At 53.5% G+C, this 16,606-nt stretch overlaps 2 protein-coding genes across 2 annotated transcripts; one reads left to right on the top strand and one right to left on the bottom strand.

Annotated features, from left to right (window-relative positions):
• Positions 1 to 2,914: 2,914 nt before the first annotated feature.
• On the top strand, positions 2,915 to 5,246 carry BDZ83DRAFT_575391 (AMP-binding enzyme; the record flags this gene model as incomplete). Its single annotated transcript, XM_060504810.1, has 4 exons — positions 2,915 to 3,357; positions 3,487 to 3,911; positions 3,967 to 5,090; positions 5,160 to 5,246. 4 exons carry the CDS (start codon positions 2,915 to 2,917, stop codon positions 5,244 to 5,246), a joined length of 2,079 nt encoding a protein of 692 aa, XP_060366031.1.
• Positions 5,247 to 5,802: 556 nt separating this feature from the next.
• Positions 5,803 to 10,246, bottom strand: BDZ83DRAFT_274741 (KH domain-containing protein). The gene is made up of 5 exons (XM_060502085.1): positions 10,127 to 10,246; positions 9,322 to 10,010; positions 7,973 to 9,267; positions 6,970 to 7,919; positions 5,803 to 6,917 (listed from the first exon to the last, which is right to left on the bottom strand). The coding sequence occupies exons 2-5, from the start codon at positions 9,928 to 9,930 to the stop codon at positions 5,947 to 5,949; spliced, it is 3,825 nt and encodes a 1,274-aa protein (XP_060366030.1). The 5' UTR covers positions 9,931 to 10,010; positions 10,127 to 10,246; the 3' UTR covers positions 5,803 to 5,946.
• Positions 10,247 to 16,606: the final 6,360 nt, after the last annotated feature.

The following is a 16,606-nucleotide window of genomic DNA, read 5'->3' as shown; positions in this document are numbered from 1 at the left end:
CTTCATTTGGTTTCTGTGGTTTCCGTGACAGTTCTCTTGGCTACCGCAAAGCACGCCGTCGCCATGGTGTATATGAGGGGTTTGATGTTTTCTGGTCTGCTCCCAGTATCAAGCTGGAACAACAAGCTGGAGACGTTACAAACTCCTGGGCCGGGCTTGAGCTACTGGTGGCTCACTGTGGCCATAGCTTCCCTAACATTCAAGCGAAATTCATGCGGGCTGGCCGTGGACTTTTCTTCATGACGAGGACCAAAGCTGACTCAGGCGCACGATTCGGCAGAATTGAGCAGAGCGTCAGCACGACATATGTCGGCAGTTTTCGCAACGTGGGGATAGCCTCAGAAGTGGTGAGATGCGAGTAGCAAGGTAGAGGCAAAAGGATCGCCGACAAGAAGCTCGGACGGTAGGTTGGAATTGTGCGATGAACCAAACTCTGTCTTGGACGGAATTCGGATAACGAACGGGTTGTCGTTTGGGGATATGCCCAAGACGCTGCCCGTATAGAGTAGGATCGTAGGAGCAAAGCAGGGTTTGTCTGCAGGTGGATAGAGACAGTGGCACAGTGGCACCTAGAACCCAGGGAGTCCACTTGGGGGAGCCTGTTCTTCTTTGCTGTGGCCTCGGCTGTCGGTGCATGCCCGCCGCATGTGTCAGCAATTGAGGCTGGAATTTGCACGTGAGCGGATAAAGAACCCAGCCATCGTCAGTTGTCAGCAGAGTCGCGTAGATAGGCGAGGTTTGACAAGAGGAGCTCCGAGACCAAAGAAGCCGTGTTTCCGTGGCGGTCGGGGTTATCTATGGAGTAGTCGTATGTACTCTGAAATTCTGAATAGGCGTTGTGGCGCGAGTGGTTCGGTCCCGGTTTTTTTTTTTCGAGTCAAAAGGCCTGCAGAAAACAATTTAACCAAAGCCCATTTCGATATCGAGATGTGGACCAGAACCTTTCATCGGGCGGTACGGGTACGCCGTCTTCATCGGAAGTTCTCTGCAGATTGCAGACTGCAGACTGCAGCCTTTGATCTTGGACATTTTCCAACCTTCCCTGCTCGGACTCGAGCGTGGGCTGCCGCCGACACTGAAGCCTTCTATCATGTGCTTGTTCACCGTCCAGTATTTGTGCGTGATCATTAATGGAGTGTAGCATTGTTGAGCGTTGGGGATAATTGTTGGAGAGAACAAGTTGCCAAGTTGTCAGCATAGGCGGGGAATGAAGGTCATCTGGAAAGTTCCCAAGACTAAGTGATGAAGTGTTGAGAATGAGTAAGATTTATTCCTCAGACTGAGGAGTAGGTACCTAAGTACAGATGGAATAGGCAGGAAAGAAGTGTCACTTGAGCAACTGGTCCTGTCATATTTTCTATAGTAAAGCACGAAACCCAAGGTAAGGAAGGTAAAGGATACCTAGGTAAGAGCGATCTCGCATCTCGCATCTCGCCGCCCAAGGAAGGAACGTGCCAAGCCGAGAAGGAGCAGCCCAGTTTCCTCCCCTCTTTTTTATCCGCACGCTAGCAACGGCCCTGGTGCTGGGGTTAATGGTCCTGACTGAGCAGCGACCGGCGGGTTGCATCTGGTCCACAAGAAGCTGCCATTTTACTCGGTCTTTGCTGCCGTTGAAACTTGTGAGGCCGAGGCAAGTAAGATCCTTCTCCAGATGGCCGCCTCACGTTGCAGATGTAAAGGTGTGGTGGTTGAGGAGGAAGAGCTGCCTACTCCGTAGTGCTGTGCCACTGGTGTACGTATGCCACTCCGGTTCTTCCAGCTTCCAGAGCTTGCCACATTGCCTAAGGGCTGACCAGGAAAAAAGGTCATATGGCCCTTATGCTGAGACTCTCTGGAATCGCCGGAACAAGATCTGATAGCCAGATTCTGCAGTACATAGCTGCAGCCAAGCAGCCAAGCAGCCAAGCAGTCGTGGCTGTCCACGATCCATATTCTCGTTGTCGTTGTACACCATACGTTGCAAGCAAGGTAACGTAGAGGCTGATGATAATCGACAGAGGTAGCTCTAATTAGCTCTCATGTCTGCGGCCACCAAGACAAATGCAGCCCGGCCTGGCAGGGAACTTGACTAGTGGCTCAGCATTCCCACCCCAGGGACAGGTTGTGCTTGAGATGTGCCCAGACAATGTGCAATGAGAGAAGGGGAATTACCTCAGAAATTCGGAATTGGGGGACAACATCAAAGATACGTACCTTGCTTGGTGCGCGGGAGACCCACCCAAGCATCGGCCGGTGGCGGATCTACCTACCTGCGGCATCCCTACCCTCAGTACCCTGTAGTGCAGTCCCTGCCAGCTGCTGCTGCTGCTGCACTGCTGTTTGCCTGTCTATCAGCTCTAGACCCCATTCCATTGGATGCCCCATGCTCCCCAGCTCTCAACCGTGACGCAATTAAAGTCCCGTTGCCCATCTTCTGCTGCGCACCTAAATTTTGCGCCTCCTGCCCGCACACGCACGTACTCACTCAACGCACTGCTCCCGAGTCTCGTGTGCCAGCAGCTACAGCTACGGATACAGCTACGTAACCCAGCCGACAGGCAGCATTTCGAAGAAGCTCCTCCTCTCCGGCTCTGTCAAAGTCTCACATTCCCCCTCATCTTTGCCAAATCTTCGCGAGAAGAAAAGCTCCGACCCTACAACCCTTCCGGCCAACCTCTTCGACCACCTCAAATTGCAAACTTACTGTCCTCACTCACCTAGCTCACCTCGAAACCGGTAGCTTTACCTCAGAGCTCCCTCCCCCGCCTCGGCCCATCCGTCAATTTCGTGTCCGTTCATCATCATCATCATCATCGTCCCTAGGCTTGCTTCCGTGAACTCTGCCATCATTCCGTCCAACATCACCGCCGTCCTCGTCCTCTTCATCGCCCTCCTCATCGCCATATTCTACGCCAGATCCCCCACCGCCGCCGATATGCCAGACTACACGACGGGCGTGATGCCCTTGTATCAGGTGCACAAACCTCCCTTCTCTGTCGAGTCGCCTGGATACGAGCGCGTTGAGGGCGAGACACTTCCCCGTCGCCATTGGAAAGCCAAGAATGGCCTCCGAACCCAACCCCATCCCGACGTCCACACCGTCTACGACATTGTCAAGCGAAGTGCCCAGGTCTACCCTAACGAGCCTGCCGTTGGCACCAGGAAGCTCGTGCACCTTCACAAGGAGAAGAAGAAGGTCCCCAAGAACGTCGATGGAGAGGTCATAGAGGTTGAAAAGGAGTGGCAGTATTTCGAGCTGTCCCGTTACTCTTACCTGACCTATGCCGACCTCCTCACCTATATCAACCAGATTGGTTCAGGCCTGCGGAAGCTGGGTCTGAGCAAAGGGAGCAGAGTCCACCTATTCGCTACCACAACGTACGTCCGAGAGCAGAGCCTTGTTTTTCCTACCTATCCTCCCAGTCCCAAGGTCCCGAGCACTCCGCACTCGAACCCCCCGAGTCTGGGCCTGCCGAGAAGAAGCTAACCCGACCTTCTGGAATCTAGTGCAAACTGGATGGCCATGTCCCACGCCTGCGGCTCCCAGTCCATCTCTATTGTCACCGCTTACGATACCCTCGGCGCCAGCGGCGTCGAGCATTCGCTGCTCCAGTCCAATGCCGATGCTATGTACATCGACCCTCAACTCCTCAAGACAGCAAGCGGTGCTCTGAAGAAGGCCGAAAACGTCAAGTTTGTCATTTACAACAATAGCTCCCTGTTTTCCGATGGCACCGAAGTCGATGCCTTCAAGAAAGCCAACCCCGATATCAAACTTGTTAGTATCGAGGAGGTGCGCGCATTGGGCGAGGAGAACCCCGTTGAGACCGTAGAGGCAAAGCCCGAGGACTTGTTCTGCATCATGTACACTTCTGGTTCCACCGGTCCGCCGAAAGGTGTGCCCATGACTCACGCTGGAACTGTGGCAGCGAGTAAGTCATCTTTCTTGAGGTTCAAGGTCCTGCAGATGCTAAGTGTCACGCTCAGTTACTGGTCTCTGGACCTGCGTCGAGGAGTGTGTCAGCAACAAGGAATATGTTCTGGCATACTTGCCCTTGGCCCACATCTTTGAACTCGTACTCGAAAACCTCGTCTTGTTCGTGGGTGGCACCCTTGGTTATGGTAACCCGAGAACCCTTTCCGATACGTCGGTCAAGAACTGCGCTGGTGACATGCGCGAGTTCCGGCCGACAGCCTTGGTTGGTGTGCCTCAAATTTGGGAGACGGTGAAGAAGGGTGTCATTGCCAAGGTTAACAGTTCTGGCCCTCTCATCAAGGCCCTTTTCTGGGGAGCCTTCAACTATAAGACCTTCATGGTCAAGCACGGCCTTCCCGGTGCTACCATCTTTGACAATGTCGTCTTCAAGAAAGTTCGCGAGTTGACGGGTGGCCGTCTCCGCTTCATTATGAATGGCGCGAGCGGTATTTCAGATGGGACGAAGCACTTCCTTTCCATGACTCTGGCGCCTATGTTGACAGGTTACGGACTGACCGAGACAGCCGCCAACGGTGCCCTCGGTGACCCCCTGGAGTACACCTCCGATGCTATTGGCTCTATTCCCGCTGCCGTTGACCTCAAACTCGTGTCCATCCCCGATTTGAACTACTACGCAGACTCCAACCCTCCCCAGGGTGAAATCTGGGTCAAGGGTCCCGCCGTGCTGAAGGAGTACTACAGAAACCCCGAAGAGACGGCCAAGGCTATTACCGAGGACGGCTGGTTCAAGACGGGTGACATTGGCGAGTTCGACAAGGTCGGCCACGTCAAGGTTATTGATCGCGTCAAGAACCTCGTCAAGATGCAGGGCGGAGAGTACATTGCCCTTGAGAAGATGGAATCTGTCTACCGCGGCAGCCCCTTTGTCGCCAACATCATGGTCTACGGCGACGGCGAGCACTCCCGCGCCATCGCCGTCGTGGCTCCCAACGAAAAGGTCCTCGCCGAGGAGGCGAAGAAGCTTGGTGTTGATGAGCACAGCATGCACACTGACAGCAAGGTCGTCGACGCCGTTCTCAAGGATCTCATCTCCAACGGAAAGAAGGCTGGACTCTCTGGTCTGGAGATAGTCGGTGGCGTAGTCCTTTGCGAGGAGGAGTGGACACCCGATAGCGTAAGTCTTTTCTCCCCCTAAGATCCCCCCTCGCCCCATTCGCCAGCATCTAATCATTTGGTTTTTTAGGGTCTCGTCACTGCGACACAAAAGGTCAACAGAAGAGCGATCAAGGACAAGTACAAGAAGCAGATGGACAAGGCCTTTGGCAACTAAAGTGGGCGATTTCTTGGAAGTACTGATGGCAAACTCTTTGTTGGCATATACTGCTTGGGAATGGAGTAGTAATGGAAACTAAGCGAAGTGAGGCAGAGTCGAGGGGAGGGTAGTGAGGAAACGGGAAGAAATGGAAAGGAAAGGGCATGAATTGGTCATTGTACTATCAACGTACCAAATGATTCTATCTGGATATGTCTGTACACTATTACCCAATTACTATTGCAAAACTTCTGCCTTGTCCTCCTCAAGTTGATTAGGATGAACAAAAATTCCACGCAGTGAAAACATGGTTCAGGACGGAGAGCGTATTTAAGCTGCTTAGTTCGGCCTTCTTTTCCCCTTGACAAGAAATCAACGGAGCGTCGCTTGCATTCACTCACAGAATCATTACGCAGCATGTCGAGAAGCATCAAATAACTTTAATCCAGATTTTTATTCCGTTGATAATTGTGTATATATCACTTTGTTCACGCATAACTACATCTCCTTATTCGCCCATACACATGGAAGACAGGCGACATGCATCTCATGATACTATTGCCGACTTGATTCCCTTTTTCGTACTTTGCTACCACTCGAGTGGCTCTGCTTCCGGAGAATCGCCAAACCATTCAGCAGCAAGGGCGCTTAGTTGGTCCCTGAAGTGTTGGTAAGACCCCTCCTCTGTTGCTGTCGCTGGAGAATCACGTCCAGACTTCTAGTCCCGGGGCGCACGGGAGCTAAGTCCCTCTCTCACAGCCTCAAGGATCAAGTCCTTGGCCTTCTCAACGCCATCGGCGTTACCGATAACCTCAATCGCATCCTCCTTAGCATCGTTACGGGGGACGTTGATCTTGCAACCGCTCTGCTTGCGGATGGAGTTAACCTTGCTGCCTCCCTGGCCGATGACATAGCGGTAGGTCTTGGGGTCGGGCAGGACGAGGTATCCGGTGTGGGTGTTCTTCTTTGCCTGCTCAATGGCAGAGGCGATCGCAGCCTTGGCCTTCTCGAGGTTCTCAGGGGAGCCACGAAGCACCCAGGCAATCTCGCCATCCTCGCCAGCAGCACTGTCCACAACCTTCCAGGAGTGGGCGTCAGCGGTGGCATCCTCGTCATCAGTGATCAAGGGCAAAGCACCACCGTTGCTGCGGCTGGCGGCGGCGCTGGGCTTAGGAGGAAGGGCCTGTCCAGCGTGGTCGACCGAAACCTGGTGATTGTTGCGGAGCTGGCGGAAGAATTGGCCGTTGTTAGAGATGGAGTGGTGAAGGCTGCGCGGCACCTGGAGGGTCTCTCCCTCCTGCTCCTTGACGAGCGAGGCGATGTGCTCCTTGGCCTTCTCAACGTTCTCGGGACGGCCAGTGATCTTAACACCAGTCTTGCCATCACCTTGGCGGGGAATGTCAATAGAGACGGTGAATTGGGACTCAAGTTGACGCTTAGCGTCTCCGCCACGGCCGATCAGGGTTCTGTGCTTCTCGATAGGAACCTCGAGAATCTCAGTGACCTGGCTCTCCTTCTCTGCGACAATCTCCTGGATACGTGCAACGATCTTGTTGACAATGTCGGAGCGGCCCTCGACCTTGATTGTGTTGCCATCAGCCTCCTGCTTGGGGAACTGGATTGTGCGTGCAAGCTCGCGGCGGTCATCAGATCCACCAGCCTTGACAACGAGGTCGCGCAGGTTGGCGCCTGGGTAGTGTTAGTTGAAGCTTCAAGATACGAATAGCTCGAGTGATCTTACCTCCAGAACCAATGAGAGACTTGTGGTGCTTCTTATCCACCTCAATAGTCTGCACAACGGTGTCGTTGAAGACGTCTCGCTTCTCTTCGAGAGCCTTCTTAGCAGCAGCAACCTGGGGCTTGGTACCCTTGATCAAAATCTCGACAGTCTCGGCATCGCGAGCACTGGGGATATCAATCTTGGCACCAGTTGCTACGCGGAGCTCCTCCAGGGCAGCACCGCCCTGTCCGATAATGGACGGAACTTGCTTCTGCTGAACAGACACAGTCGCAGTGAAGGAAGTGTCCTTGAGGTACTGAAGGAGAGAGAGGATCTCGTCGCGGGCCTCATCGGCTCCCTTCTTGGGACCACGAACAATGACCTCGTCGGGCTCCTGCTGGCGCTTGGGCTTACCAGCATCGCTGCTAGCATCGGCATTCTCCTCGTCCTTCGCGTTCTTGCCGGACCGGGGGAAGAAGATCAAGACCTTGTACTTGCTTTGCAGGCGGTTCGTGACGCTGCCACCCGCACCAATAAGCTCGCGGTGGAACTTGGGATCGACCTTGAGGATGTGGGTGACCTCGTCGGCCAGAGTGCGGCCCAGAGAGCTGATGTGCGCCTTAGCGGCCTCAGCCTTGGCCTTGGGGCCCTTCAGCTCGACCTGGCCATCCTGAACCTGGATCTCGACGTCGAAACGATCACGGAGCTCCTTGATATTGGAGCCGCCCTTACCGATAAGGTGGTTGGCGTACTTCTGGGGGAAGTCGAAAGACATGGTGAAACCACGTTCCTTCTCATCCTCCTTCTCTTGCTCGACAAAGGCGACGACCTTGGCCTCGAGATTCTTAACAGCAGAAGCGGGACCACGCAGGTTGACAACGGTGCCGACCGAGGAAACGCGGATGGGGATCTGGTCGTCGGCGCGGTTGGCCTGCTCCTTCTTGATGAAGCGGCGGAGGCGCTCGTGGAACCTGTGGAATGCAATTAGCTAGGATACTCGTGCGAATGGGTCCGACACACTCACTTCTGGGGCACATCAACTGAGGCAGAGGCGATCTGCTCCTGCTTGTTGATGATATCCAAAATCTGCTTGCGAGCCTCCTCCAGGCCCTTCTGGAAGGCCTGGATCTCATCCTGAGAGGGACGACCGGTCTTGATCTCAGGCTTGGGTTCGGAGGCAGAGGGTCCCTCGAAGACCAGAAGAACAGGGGCCTCGGGCTCGCCAGACTCAGGAAGGATGACGTGAACGCCGTGGCTGTTTTTCATACGAGGGCTGACATCCTTCACCAGGTAGTTGTGGTAGAAGGGGTCAACAGGAATCGGGGCAATTCTGGCAGGAGGAATGGCATGCACAAGCTTCTCAATGGCCGACTGAGCCTGGAGAACGCTCTTGCCGTCACGAGCGTACAACTCATAGGGCGAGGCGCCAGCAGAGGTGAACGGAGTGTTGATGTGAGTGTTGTGAGCGCTCTCAATGTCGTCGAACAGATCGCGGTGACGCAGGTAACGAGTGACGTTACGAGCGTGCGTGTTGACACCTCCAGGGGCGTTCTTGTGGAATCTGCCGATATCGAAAGTGGAGAACTGCATGTTCATGGCTCTGTCCATAGCAGTCTCGACACCCTTGGTGAGCTGAGCTGCGGGACCAATGACAGTGACAGAGTCGTCATCCTCGTCAGTCGGCAAAAGAATGGTGCAACCAGTCTGGTTGAAGAAATCGTCGAGCGTCTCACCGCGGCGGCCGGCGATGAACTGATGACGACCCTTCTGCAGACTGAACTGGTCGATAGCAAGCTGGTTCTGGAGCTCCTGAACACGGCGCTCGATCTCGGCGCGCGCAGCCTGGACGGCGGCGCGATCACCCTGGAGCTGGATGTGGTTGTCGGCGGCAGGAACGAAGACGGGGCGCTCACCCTCGTTGGCGACAAGGCTGCGGCCACGAGGAGCCCAGATCTGGTGTGCAGGAACGCGGACCGTGACACCGTTGTTCTCGTAGCGACCGATGTGGCTGTTCCCAGGGCCCGCAATAAAGGGGTAGAACTCAGCCGGAATGCCGCGAAGCTTGCTGTTGAGGTTGGCAGTACGATCTCCGGCAATCTTCAGGATCTCGTTACGAGCAGAAGCAGCGGACAAAGCGTTGCCCTCGACGAGAACATCAATGGTGGAGTCATCATCCTCATCGATGGGACCGCTGCCCTCCTCCGCCTTAGGGAGTTGAACACGGGCGCCAGACTTCTCCTGAATGGACTTAATGACAGAGCCACCCTTTCCAATGATGTGAGCACGGGCAGATTGGGGGATCGGGACCTTGATGGTAGTCTTAAAATGGGACGTCAGCATGGGCGCGTATTGAAGAAAGGATTGGCCACCTACCTTGGTGCCAATTTGCTGGACGAGGTCCTTGAGGGCCTGCTGAGCAACGTCCTGGGGGCCCGTGGCCTCAAACTTGAGTTTTCCATTTGGTCCGTTCGACAGAGTGATGTTGGCGCGCGACTTGCGGTTGATGTCCTTCATGATATCAGGGATGGGACGCTTGAGCTGGTTGCGCGGGAGGATGAACTGGGGATCCAAAACAACCGTCTCGACGTTACGACCAGGAATCGACATCTTGGGGGTGGCAGCTCCCGAGGCGGGAGTCGAGGAGCGGGAAACACCGTTGGCGGGGGTAGAGGCGTTGCTCTTGGCTCCCCAGATGGGGGTGACGTTGGGGCCAGCACTCTTACCCTTCGAGGTTCCGAGCTCGGGGAAAAGCTCATGGGAGTGGGTGTCGATCTTCTTTCCAGAGGCCGAGGCTTCCTTTTGCTTGCTCGCAGCTCTGCTCGAGCTGGGTTCGGCCCAGGAAGGAGCGTCGCCGGACTTCACGGGGAGATCCTCATCGGGGACGTCCTCGACAGTGGGGTGCAGGTCGGCATGGGTTTGGAGGAGGCGCTGGGCAGCTGAGGTCTCAGCGCCGTTGGCAACAGTGGAATCCGTAGAGGCCATTATGAGGCGATTTGACTTTAGTCGTCGTGGTAGAGAGAAGGGTTCGATGGTGTGATGGGAATAGGAGAAGATCGGTATATCTGCAAGGGGTAGCGATGCCTAGTTAGCTGATGTGTTCTGCTGAAGACGCAGTTACGGCAGAAGCGTTCATCGAAGGAAGGAGGCTGGAATAGAAGAAAAAGATGTGAATACTCACAACTGATGGTATATACGGCAGTGGGACAAGACCAGTAGAATCAGACCTCCGATGAAAGAAGACTGAAGCGTGAGAAACCGTAGAGCAGCGAGTAACCGATGGGAAGATGGATTTTGATGCTGGCTTAGAACATTGTGACCCTAAACGGCAACAATAATCGTATCCAGGAAGTTGAATCGGGGAAGAGAGAGTTGGCGAAGGGAACAGGCCAACCAATTGATGGTTTGAGAGGTGGGAGGATAGGTTACGGAGATGAATTTGAGGATTCGAGGGGAATAAGGGTGAGGTGGAAGATTCTCGACTCCACGATGGTCGAGCTGTTCAATTGGAAAGTGGAATTTCTGGCGCGGGCAGGGGTGCTACTTCCAGAAAGGTTCCGCCTGCCAGAGGTCCAGTGCTCCAACCGACTCCACTTTTGATGACCCCACACTTAGCCTCAGCCACAACCTAAATTGTTAGAGTGCCCAGGCCCAAAGGGTTCGGCCGTTGCACCTGGAAGGCACGATAGCCGGGTAAGAGCTCCGGCGTCACGTGGGGCCGCCCGTTGACTTAGGCACGGGTCGGGTGTCCGCATATATCTCCGGTCTCCGGCGCTTGGACACCGAGAATTCGTTGAAACTTCGGAACGCTTGAAGCTACCGAGGACCGAGTCGTCAAAGCTGCCGTCAAGCATGTACACCGCGGAGCATGGTCCGTCTCAAGGACGTGCCCATTCTGAAGCTGGAATACCCCACGCCGGATTCTGAGGCTGGTAACGTTCAGTAACCTACACTCGATAGTAGAACGACCTCTCAGCTTGACTCAATCTATGATTCAACTCGTATCTAGCTCGTCTCGTATATCTGACTACCTTGGCAATCTGCAGGGCAAGAATAATTGGTGCTTGAGACGTCGCTGACGAGAAGTAGGGCCTAGGTGTTGGGCAATCGCGAGAGAGATATTTTCCAAATCGATGTAATAAGAGTTGAGAAGTTGCTAACTGGAAGCTTGGTTGAAGCGAAGAGAAATTTACTGGAGATAATCCATCTTCATATACTTGAGGCGGATGTTGTAGTTCAGACGAAATGACTGAGAATCCAATTAGTTCTATTTCATTTCTCATCATCGGACTTCGAGTGTATGAACTCGTAGGCTTGGGGTGAAGGACTCAATAAAATAATCATGATTTCAGACCTCTGACTAGAATATCATTCCGAGTTATTCACCAGTCTGCCACTCCCCGTCATAATTTACCCACGACTTGTCAGATATATATGGCCGTCCTCGCTCCATCCTCAATGAAGATTAGTCGCCTTATATGATATGCTATAGAAAACCGACAAGCCTGTGTTGGATTGGACAGCAAGCAGAAGCAGTGGTGTTTGTATGGCCCCCGGTGCTCGTCTCTGCGTCTTGATATATTGTACAAATGACCAACGTTGCACCGCAAAGTGCTTGCAAGTGGAAGACTTGTGTAGGACAACCAACCCTCCCAGCCAAACGGCCTAGGTTTCCAACATGAGGAGCTGCAAGTGGCCTCACCAAACCCTTAGAACCACTTCGACACGGAGTTTGCAAAGCAAAAAATAAGTATAGAAGCAACTCCAGACTCTATCAGCATTAGTCCACCCGTGTGTCATACGGAAGGGTAATACCCGGATCGCCTCCCGTCAGAAATCACCTCTTGCTGAAAGATCTGGCCTTTCGACTCTTCGATCTTGAACCGACAGCATGGTTCGCCGAATCGCCTTGAAGTCTCGCCTCTTTTCGGCTGGCTATCCGACGCTAAAAATCGAGTGCTTGCTAAAGGGCAAGCTGCACCGTGCAGAGACGGTTGCGAGTGAGCACTTGGTTTGTGAATTCTCAAGCGCAAACACACAATCATGCCTCATTCTGTCCGACATGGCTGACGAGCCATTGGCAGCAAGGAGAAGCATGATATGATGGAAAACTTCATATCGTGAGGCTGCCCAGCGCAAGAGGTGCGACTTTCTCGTTAACAAGCAGTATGCCGTCGTAAGCAAGTGGGAGTCGATGTGAAAGGCGGGCAGGGTGGGTGACAAAATGAACCGTAGCTCAACTTAAGTACTACCAAATTGCTATTGATATCGCTATCATTGCTTTGCAAACTCATTCTCTTTAGGTCCTTTGGAAGTTACTTGAAAAGCATTAGCAAGAAACTATCACAAGGGGAATAGTAACACCGAAGGGGGTCATCTTTGCGCTGACTCATGGTACACCATGTTGACACCCACTCGGAGAGGACCTCACCACTTAACGAACGATGACTGCTTGTTCTCCCAAAAGCATTGTGAAGGAGACAAAGTTTCGTTTAGACTCAGCCTTTCCTCCCCCAGATGACCAATACCTTAGATGAACGTGTGAGTTGGACCCTTCATGCACCCGAGAGTTTGGGGCATGATGGAGTTTGCCGTGTATGGACGAGTCTGCCAGGATCTACACAACCTTATACCTTCTCCCTTCCCTTTGCCTGGCCAGGAGAAATTTAACACGTAAACTAGTAAGAGAGTGTCCAGTGCCGAATTCCTCGCGTATAATAAGGCAGTCGGCTCGGAGGTGTCGGTCTCGCGGCTTTTCGATGTTCACCGTGACGCATCCTGCTCAAGATGTAGAAATGGAGATCGCAGTCATTTTCGCTCGTAGGTAGTCAGCTACCCCGCCGGAATCCGAGAACTTGAGTTCGCGTCATGAGAGGGATGATCCATGAGTCTCCTCAGCCTGACTATCAAGCCCAATCGCGGGGTATTCTGAGGAGGCGGCAAGGCATTTGGAGCACAGTACGGCCTGACAAACCTCATCTGGGATCCTTTGGAGGCTCAAAGGGGCAAGCTACCACAAAGGCAACCATCGCACATGTGTATCCTCACCCTTGGTCTGGGTATCGTGTACATGCGAGATCGAGAAAGCGCACACAATGGCGTGGATGCGCGGCATCAGCAATGAGGCTGTCTTACAATAGTTTTCCTCGAAACCATGGGCCTCAACCGCTGAGCTTCACCGAGACTGCTGGGGAATGGAAGCAATATCACGACCAAATTGCGGGCTGCTCGCATTTCAAGACACGATATCCGTATGGAGCCAAAAGAATCGCAAGCAAATGGCAAGTTTATATGAAGGAAGGACCTCTGTCTCCTGGCCATTGGATATCCTCCAAGACGCAATCAGATGAATCAAACAAGCAGGGCGTGGCGGGTAACCCCCCGAAGGAGCTCTGATGATTCCCACAGGCACCACTCGTTTGCTTTGGTGGGCAATTCTCGGCATCCCCGGTCTCTTCATCAACACTAGTACGCGGGCAAACGGGGCCTTGCTTGACTGGCGTAACGGCTTTTTTTGTGATTAGAAACAGAAGCAAGAGAGAGAGATGGAGAGGGGGTTAAAAATAAGATCACAACGGCCACGCTACTCTTGGAAGGGAGATGGAGCCGGCCACGGTTCGGTTTCGAAATCCTCCTCCCAAGTTCAACGCCTCATTAGTTAGATCTAAGATGACCTCTCGGCCCAGCGCACTATCGCTGGTGCACACCACCAGGCCGCACGGACGTCGACGATGGAAAAGGGACGGACAGAAAGATGGTGGTGGTGTATTATCCGTTGAGTATGGGTCGCGCCCAAGATAATCTCTCAGTTGAGCAAGGAGTGGAATCATTTCCCAATCAGCGAGGGCCCAGGGGGCAGCGCTGAACGGGAGGACGGGCGGGAAGACGGAGGTAATTAGGAAAATTGTCGTGATTCTTCAAGGATTCGTGCAGCCAGCCGGGGATGATATTGGTTCTCATGGACTGGGGGTACATGCAGACACTCGTGACTGGCAGATTGGATACTGAGGAAAGGAGAAGAGTTGAGGAATATATCAATTGCAGTGTGAGAGACACCCGCGGAAAGAGACCCAAAGAGATGAAGCAATACTGGGACCCTTTGTGGAGCAGGAAGCTCAAGTCCCCGATGGTTTGAAACAAAGATTCAAATTCCCTGGGAAGCCAGGAACGCGCATTGGCCAACGAAGCCCCGTTGTGAAATCCAGGCTGGCGTGAGAGCGTCTCAGACAAAATACGTACTCTGTAGGCTGTATCCGTACCTTCAAGTTCGGTCCTGATCTTACCTAAGGTGGGTAGCGTCGTGCCTCGCACTGCGATAATACCAGTTGATCCCTAGATATTATTACACGAGGGCCCGGCGGCTCAATCCGATCAAATATGAGAATTGCAGCTTACCGAAGTGGTATAGATCGTCGGTGCGGATGGACAACGATGTATTCGTGCCTTCCATACCTTTTGGCAGGCTGGAAACCCCAAGGAAGGCGCAAGGAAGGAGTGGATGGGACGGGTGGCCGAAGCTTACCTACCTTTACAATTTCGCACTCCTTGTTCTGACCCGTGAGGCATGTACCGATATTCTAGGCCGTCTATTCGTCAGATGACAGCAAGATGTCCTGATGCTCGGGAGAAAGCGCAAGATGACGGTCATTCCCGCGGTTAATTGGACCGGCCCGTGGCTTGCTAGACCTAGTGAGACCTGGTCACTTTGAAAGTTGTCGATGAGTGGGCGAGAATTCTTCGTCGAAAGGGTCTCACTCTTGGCACCCCAACTTTGGGCAAGTATTCGGCTGAGATGAGGTGTCGCATCGCCATGTAAGGCGACCCTCATCATGAGAGCATCTCATTTCCAACGTGGGTGGATAGTTGAATGAGATGACCGTAAGGTTTCTCGAGGTATTAATGATCAGAGACAACGCATAGGTTGTGAGAGTTCTCGTTGGCATACCCCTGCTGGACGACGGATGGAAAGAGGCTATCCGGAAGGAAGAGCCCAAACCACCAAATGCCCACGGCCGAGTATGGTAGGTACTACCTTCATCACGAAAAGCTGTACGTACCTACATCACAAAAGTGTCAATTAAATTGGAAGCCATGATTAATGACCTTCCTCTGTGCGAACAGATGGCCTCATCTGACTTTTTCCATCCATCTATCTCCATGATGAATTTTATTCCCGGTTCCTACATTTTTGAGTGCCATTGTCATGTCAGCCCAGTACGACAAAATCTCTGTCCATACGGTCGCAATCACTGGGACATTCCCGTCGCAACAAGAAAGCATCTCCCTGCCGGCGCGAAATAACGTCAGTTCAAACAAAACAACCCGAGGCTCAAGCACCTAAGAAAAGAAGCTTGGGCAACAAAAAAAAAGGAAAGAAAGCAGACACCATCATCTAGTCTCTCCTTTTTTTCGCCTTTCGACTTTCAACTCCAATTTGCTCCCGCCTTCCCTCCCCCTCTGCCATGTACATCCCTTCCGGCCCTTTCTCCTCCCCCCTCCTTCTCAATTTCGAACCTCCTCGTCTGGTGTCCGCCTTCCTCGAAGACGTAGGCGCCAGGGGATACCGAGCCGCCGGCCACCACGGGCCAAGGCAGGCATTTCCCGCGATATTACAATCCACCATTGCATGCTCACCTAACCTTACACGCTCCTATCTACACTGCCGCATACATTCAACGCTCTATCTACAGACTACACATTATTCTGTGCCATCCTGACATGCATTGCTGTATGCATTACTTACGTCAGTCAGCCCATATGAGAGCTTCCAAGACTGCCAGAATGGGAGCTGCAGGCAACGTCGCTCGCCCAGCTTCCGAGTTCCTGTTCTGCCACACCAACGTGTCGGGTCAGACAACATCTATGTACGGAACTGGATTTACAGCAATGCAATGCATACCTGGCCGTTCCATACCGAGACGACCTATCGACTCTCTTCTTCTAGTTTCCCTCGCTCCAGGTTTAGATTCAAGACCCTTGGTGCTTCAGCTTTCTCCCCTCCCTCTCCCCACTGACCTGACCAGTGACCGCGACGGCGACCCCAATCCCTGACCCACGAATACCCTGGCTTCTCCCTACTGCATTGCATGCCCGCACTACTTTTGCAACTTAGCAGCCCGTTAGGCTAGAGCCGCCCGCCGTGCGATCAGCGAGTCCCTGTTGACCACTGACCAGAGACATCCATCACGCACCTGAGATTGACCAAGGATCGACCGTCAGGTCTGTGGCTCCAAATCAGACAAGCACACAAGCAAGCATAGTAGAGTTGACTGAATGGGGCACGGGCGCGGGCTGGAAACGCACAGCACCGACGTCGACCTACGGCAACCCCCAACTTCAATGCACGGTGGAACTGCAACTATGTGAGGAAGCCCAGCAAGCAACCAGCAAGCTACCTAACCTTACCTCGCGGGTGTTGCTGGCGGTAGTTGCCGTAGCTCTGCTCTCGAGCTCTCTGTTGGTTGCTTGCTCCCGGTTGCTGTTACTCCTCAACTGGAGCCTGCTGTGCTTCTTCCCGAAAGCAATCAGTTTGAACCACAGACGCGGCCTAGGGGCCTGCGCCGGTGTCTCTGCCCCGGCTCTCTCTCCTACCCTCCCAAACGCGCCAGCGATTCGACGTCGAGCCTTTGGAGGGAACACACAGATGATGTTTAGGTAAGTG

The sequence above is a fragment of the Colletotrichum acutatum genome (assembly GCF_030867785.1).
Source record: "Colletotrichum acutatum strain CBS 112980 chromosome Unknown BDZ83scaffold_36, whole genome shotgun sequence".
Taxonomy (NCBI): domain Eukaryota; kingdom Fungi; phylum Ascomycota; class Sordariomycetes; order Glomerellales; family Glomerellaceae; genus Colletotrichum; species Colletotrichum acutatum.
Note: the sequence above shows the minus strand (reverse complement) of the source record. Positions and strands in the feature narration are given on the sequence as shown.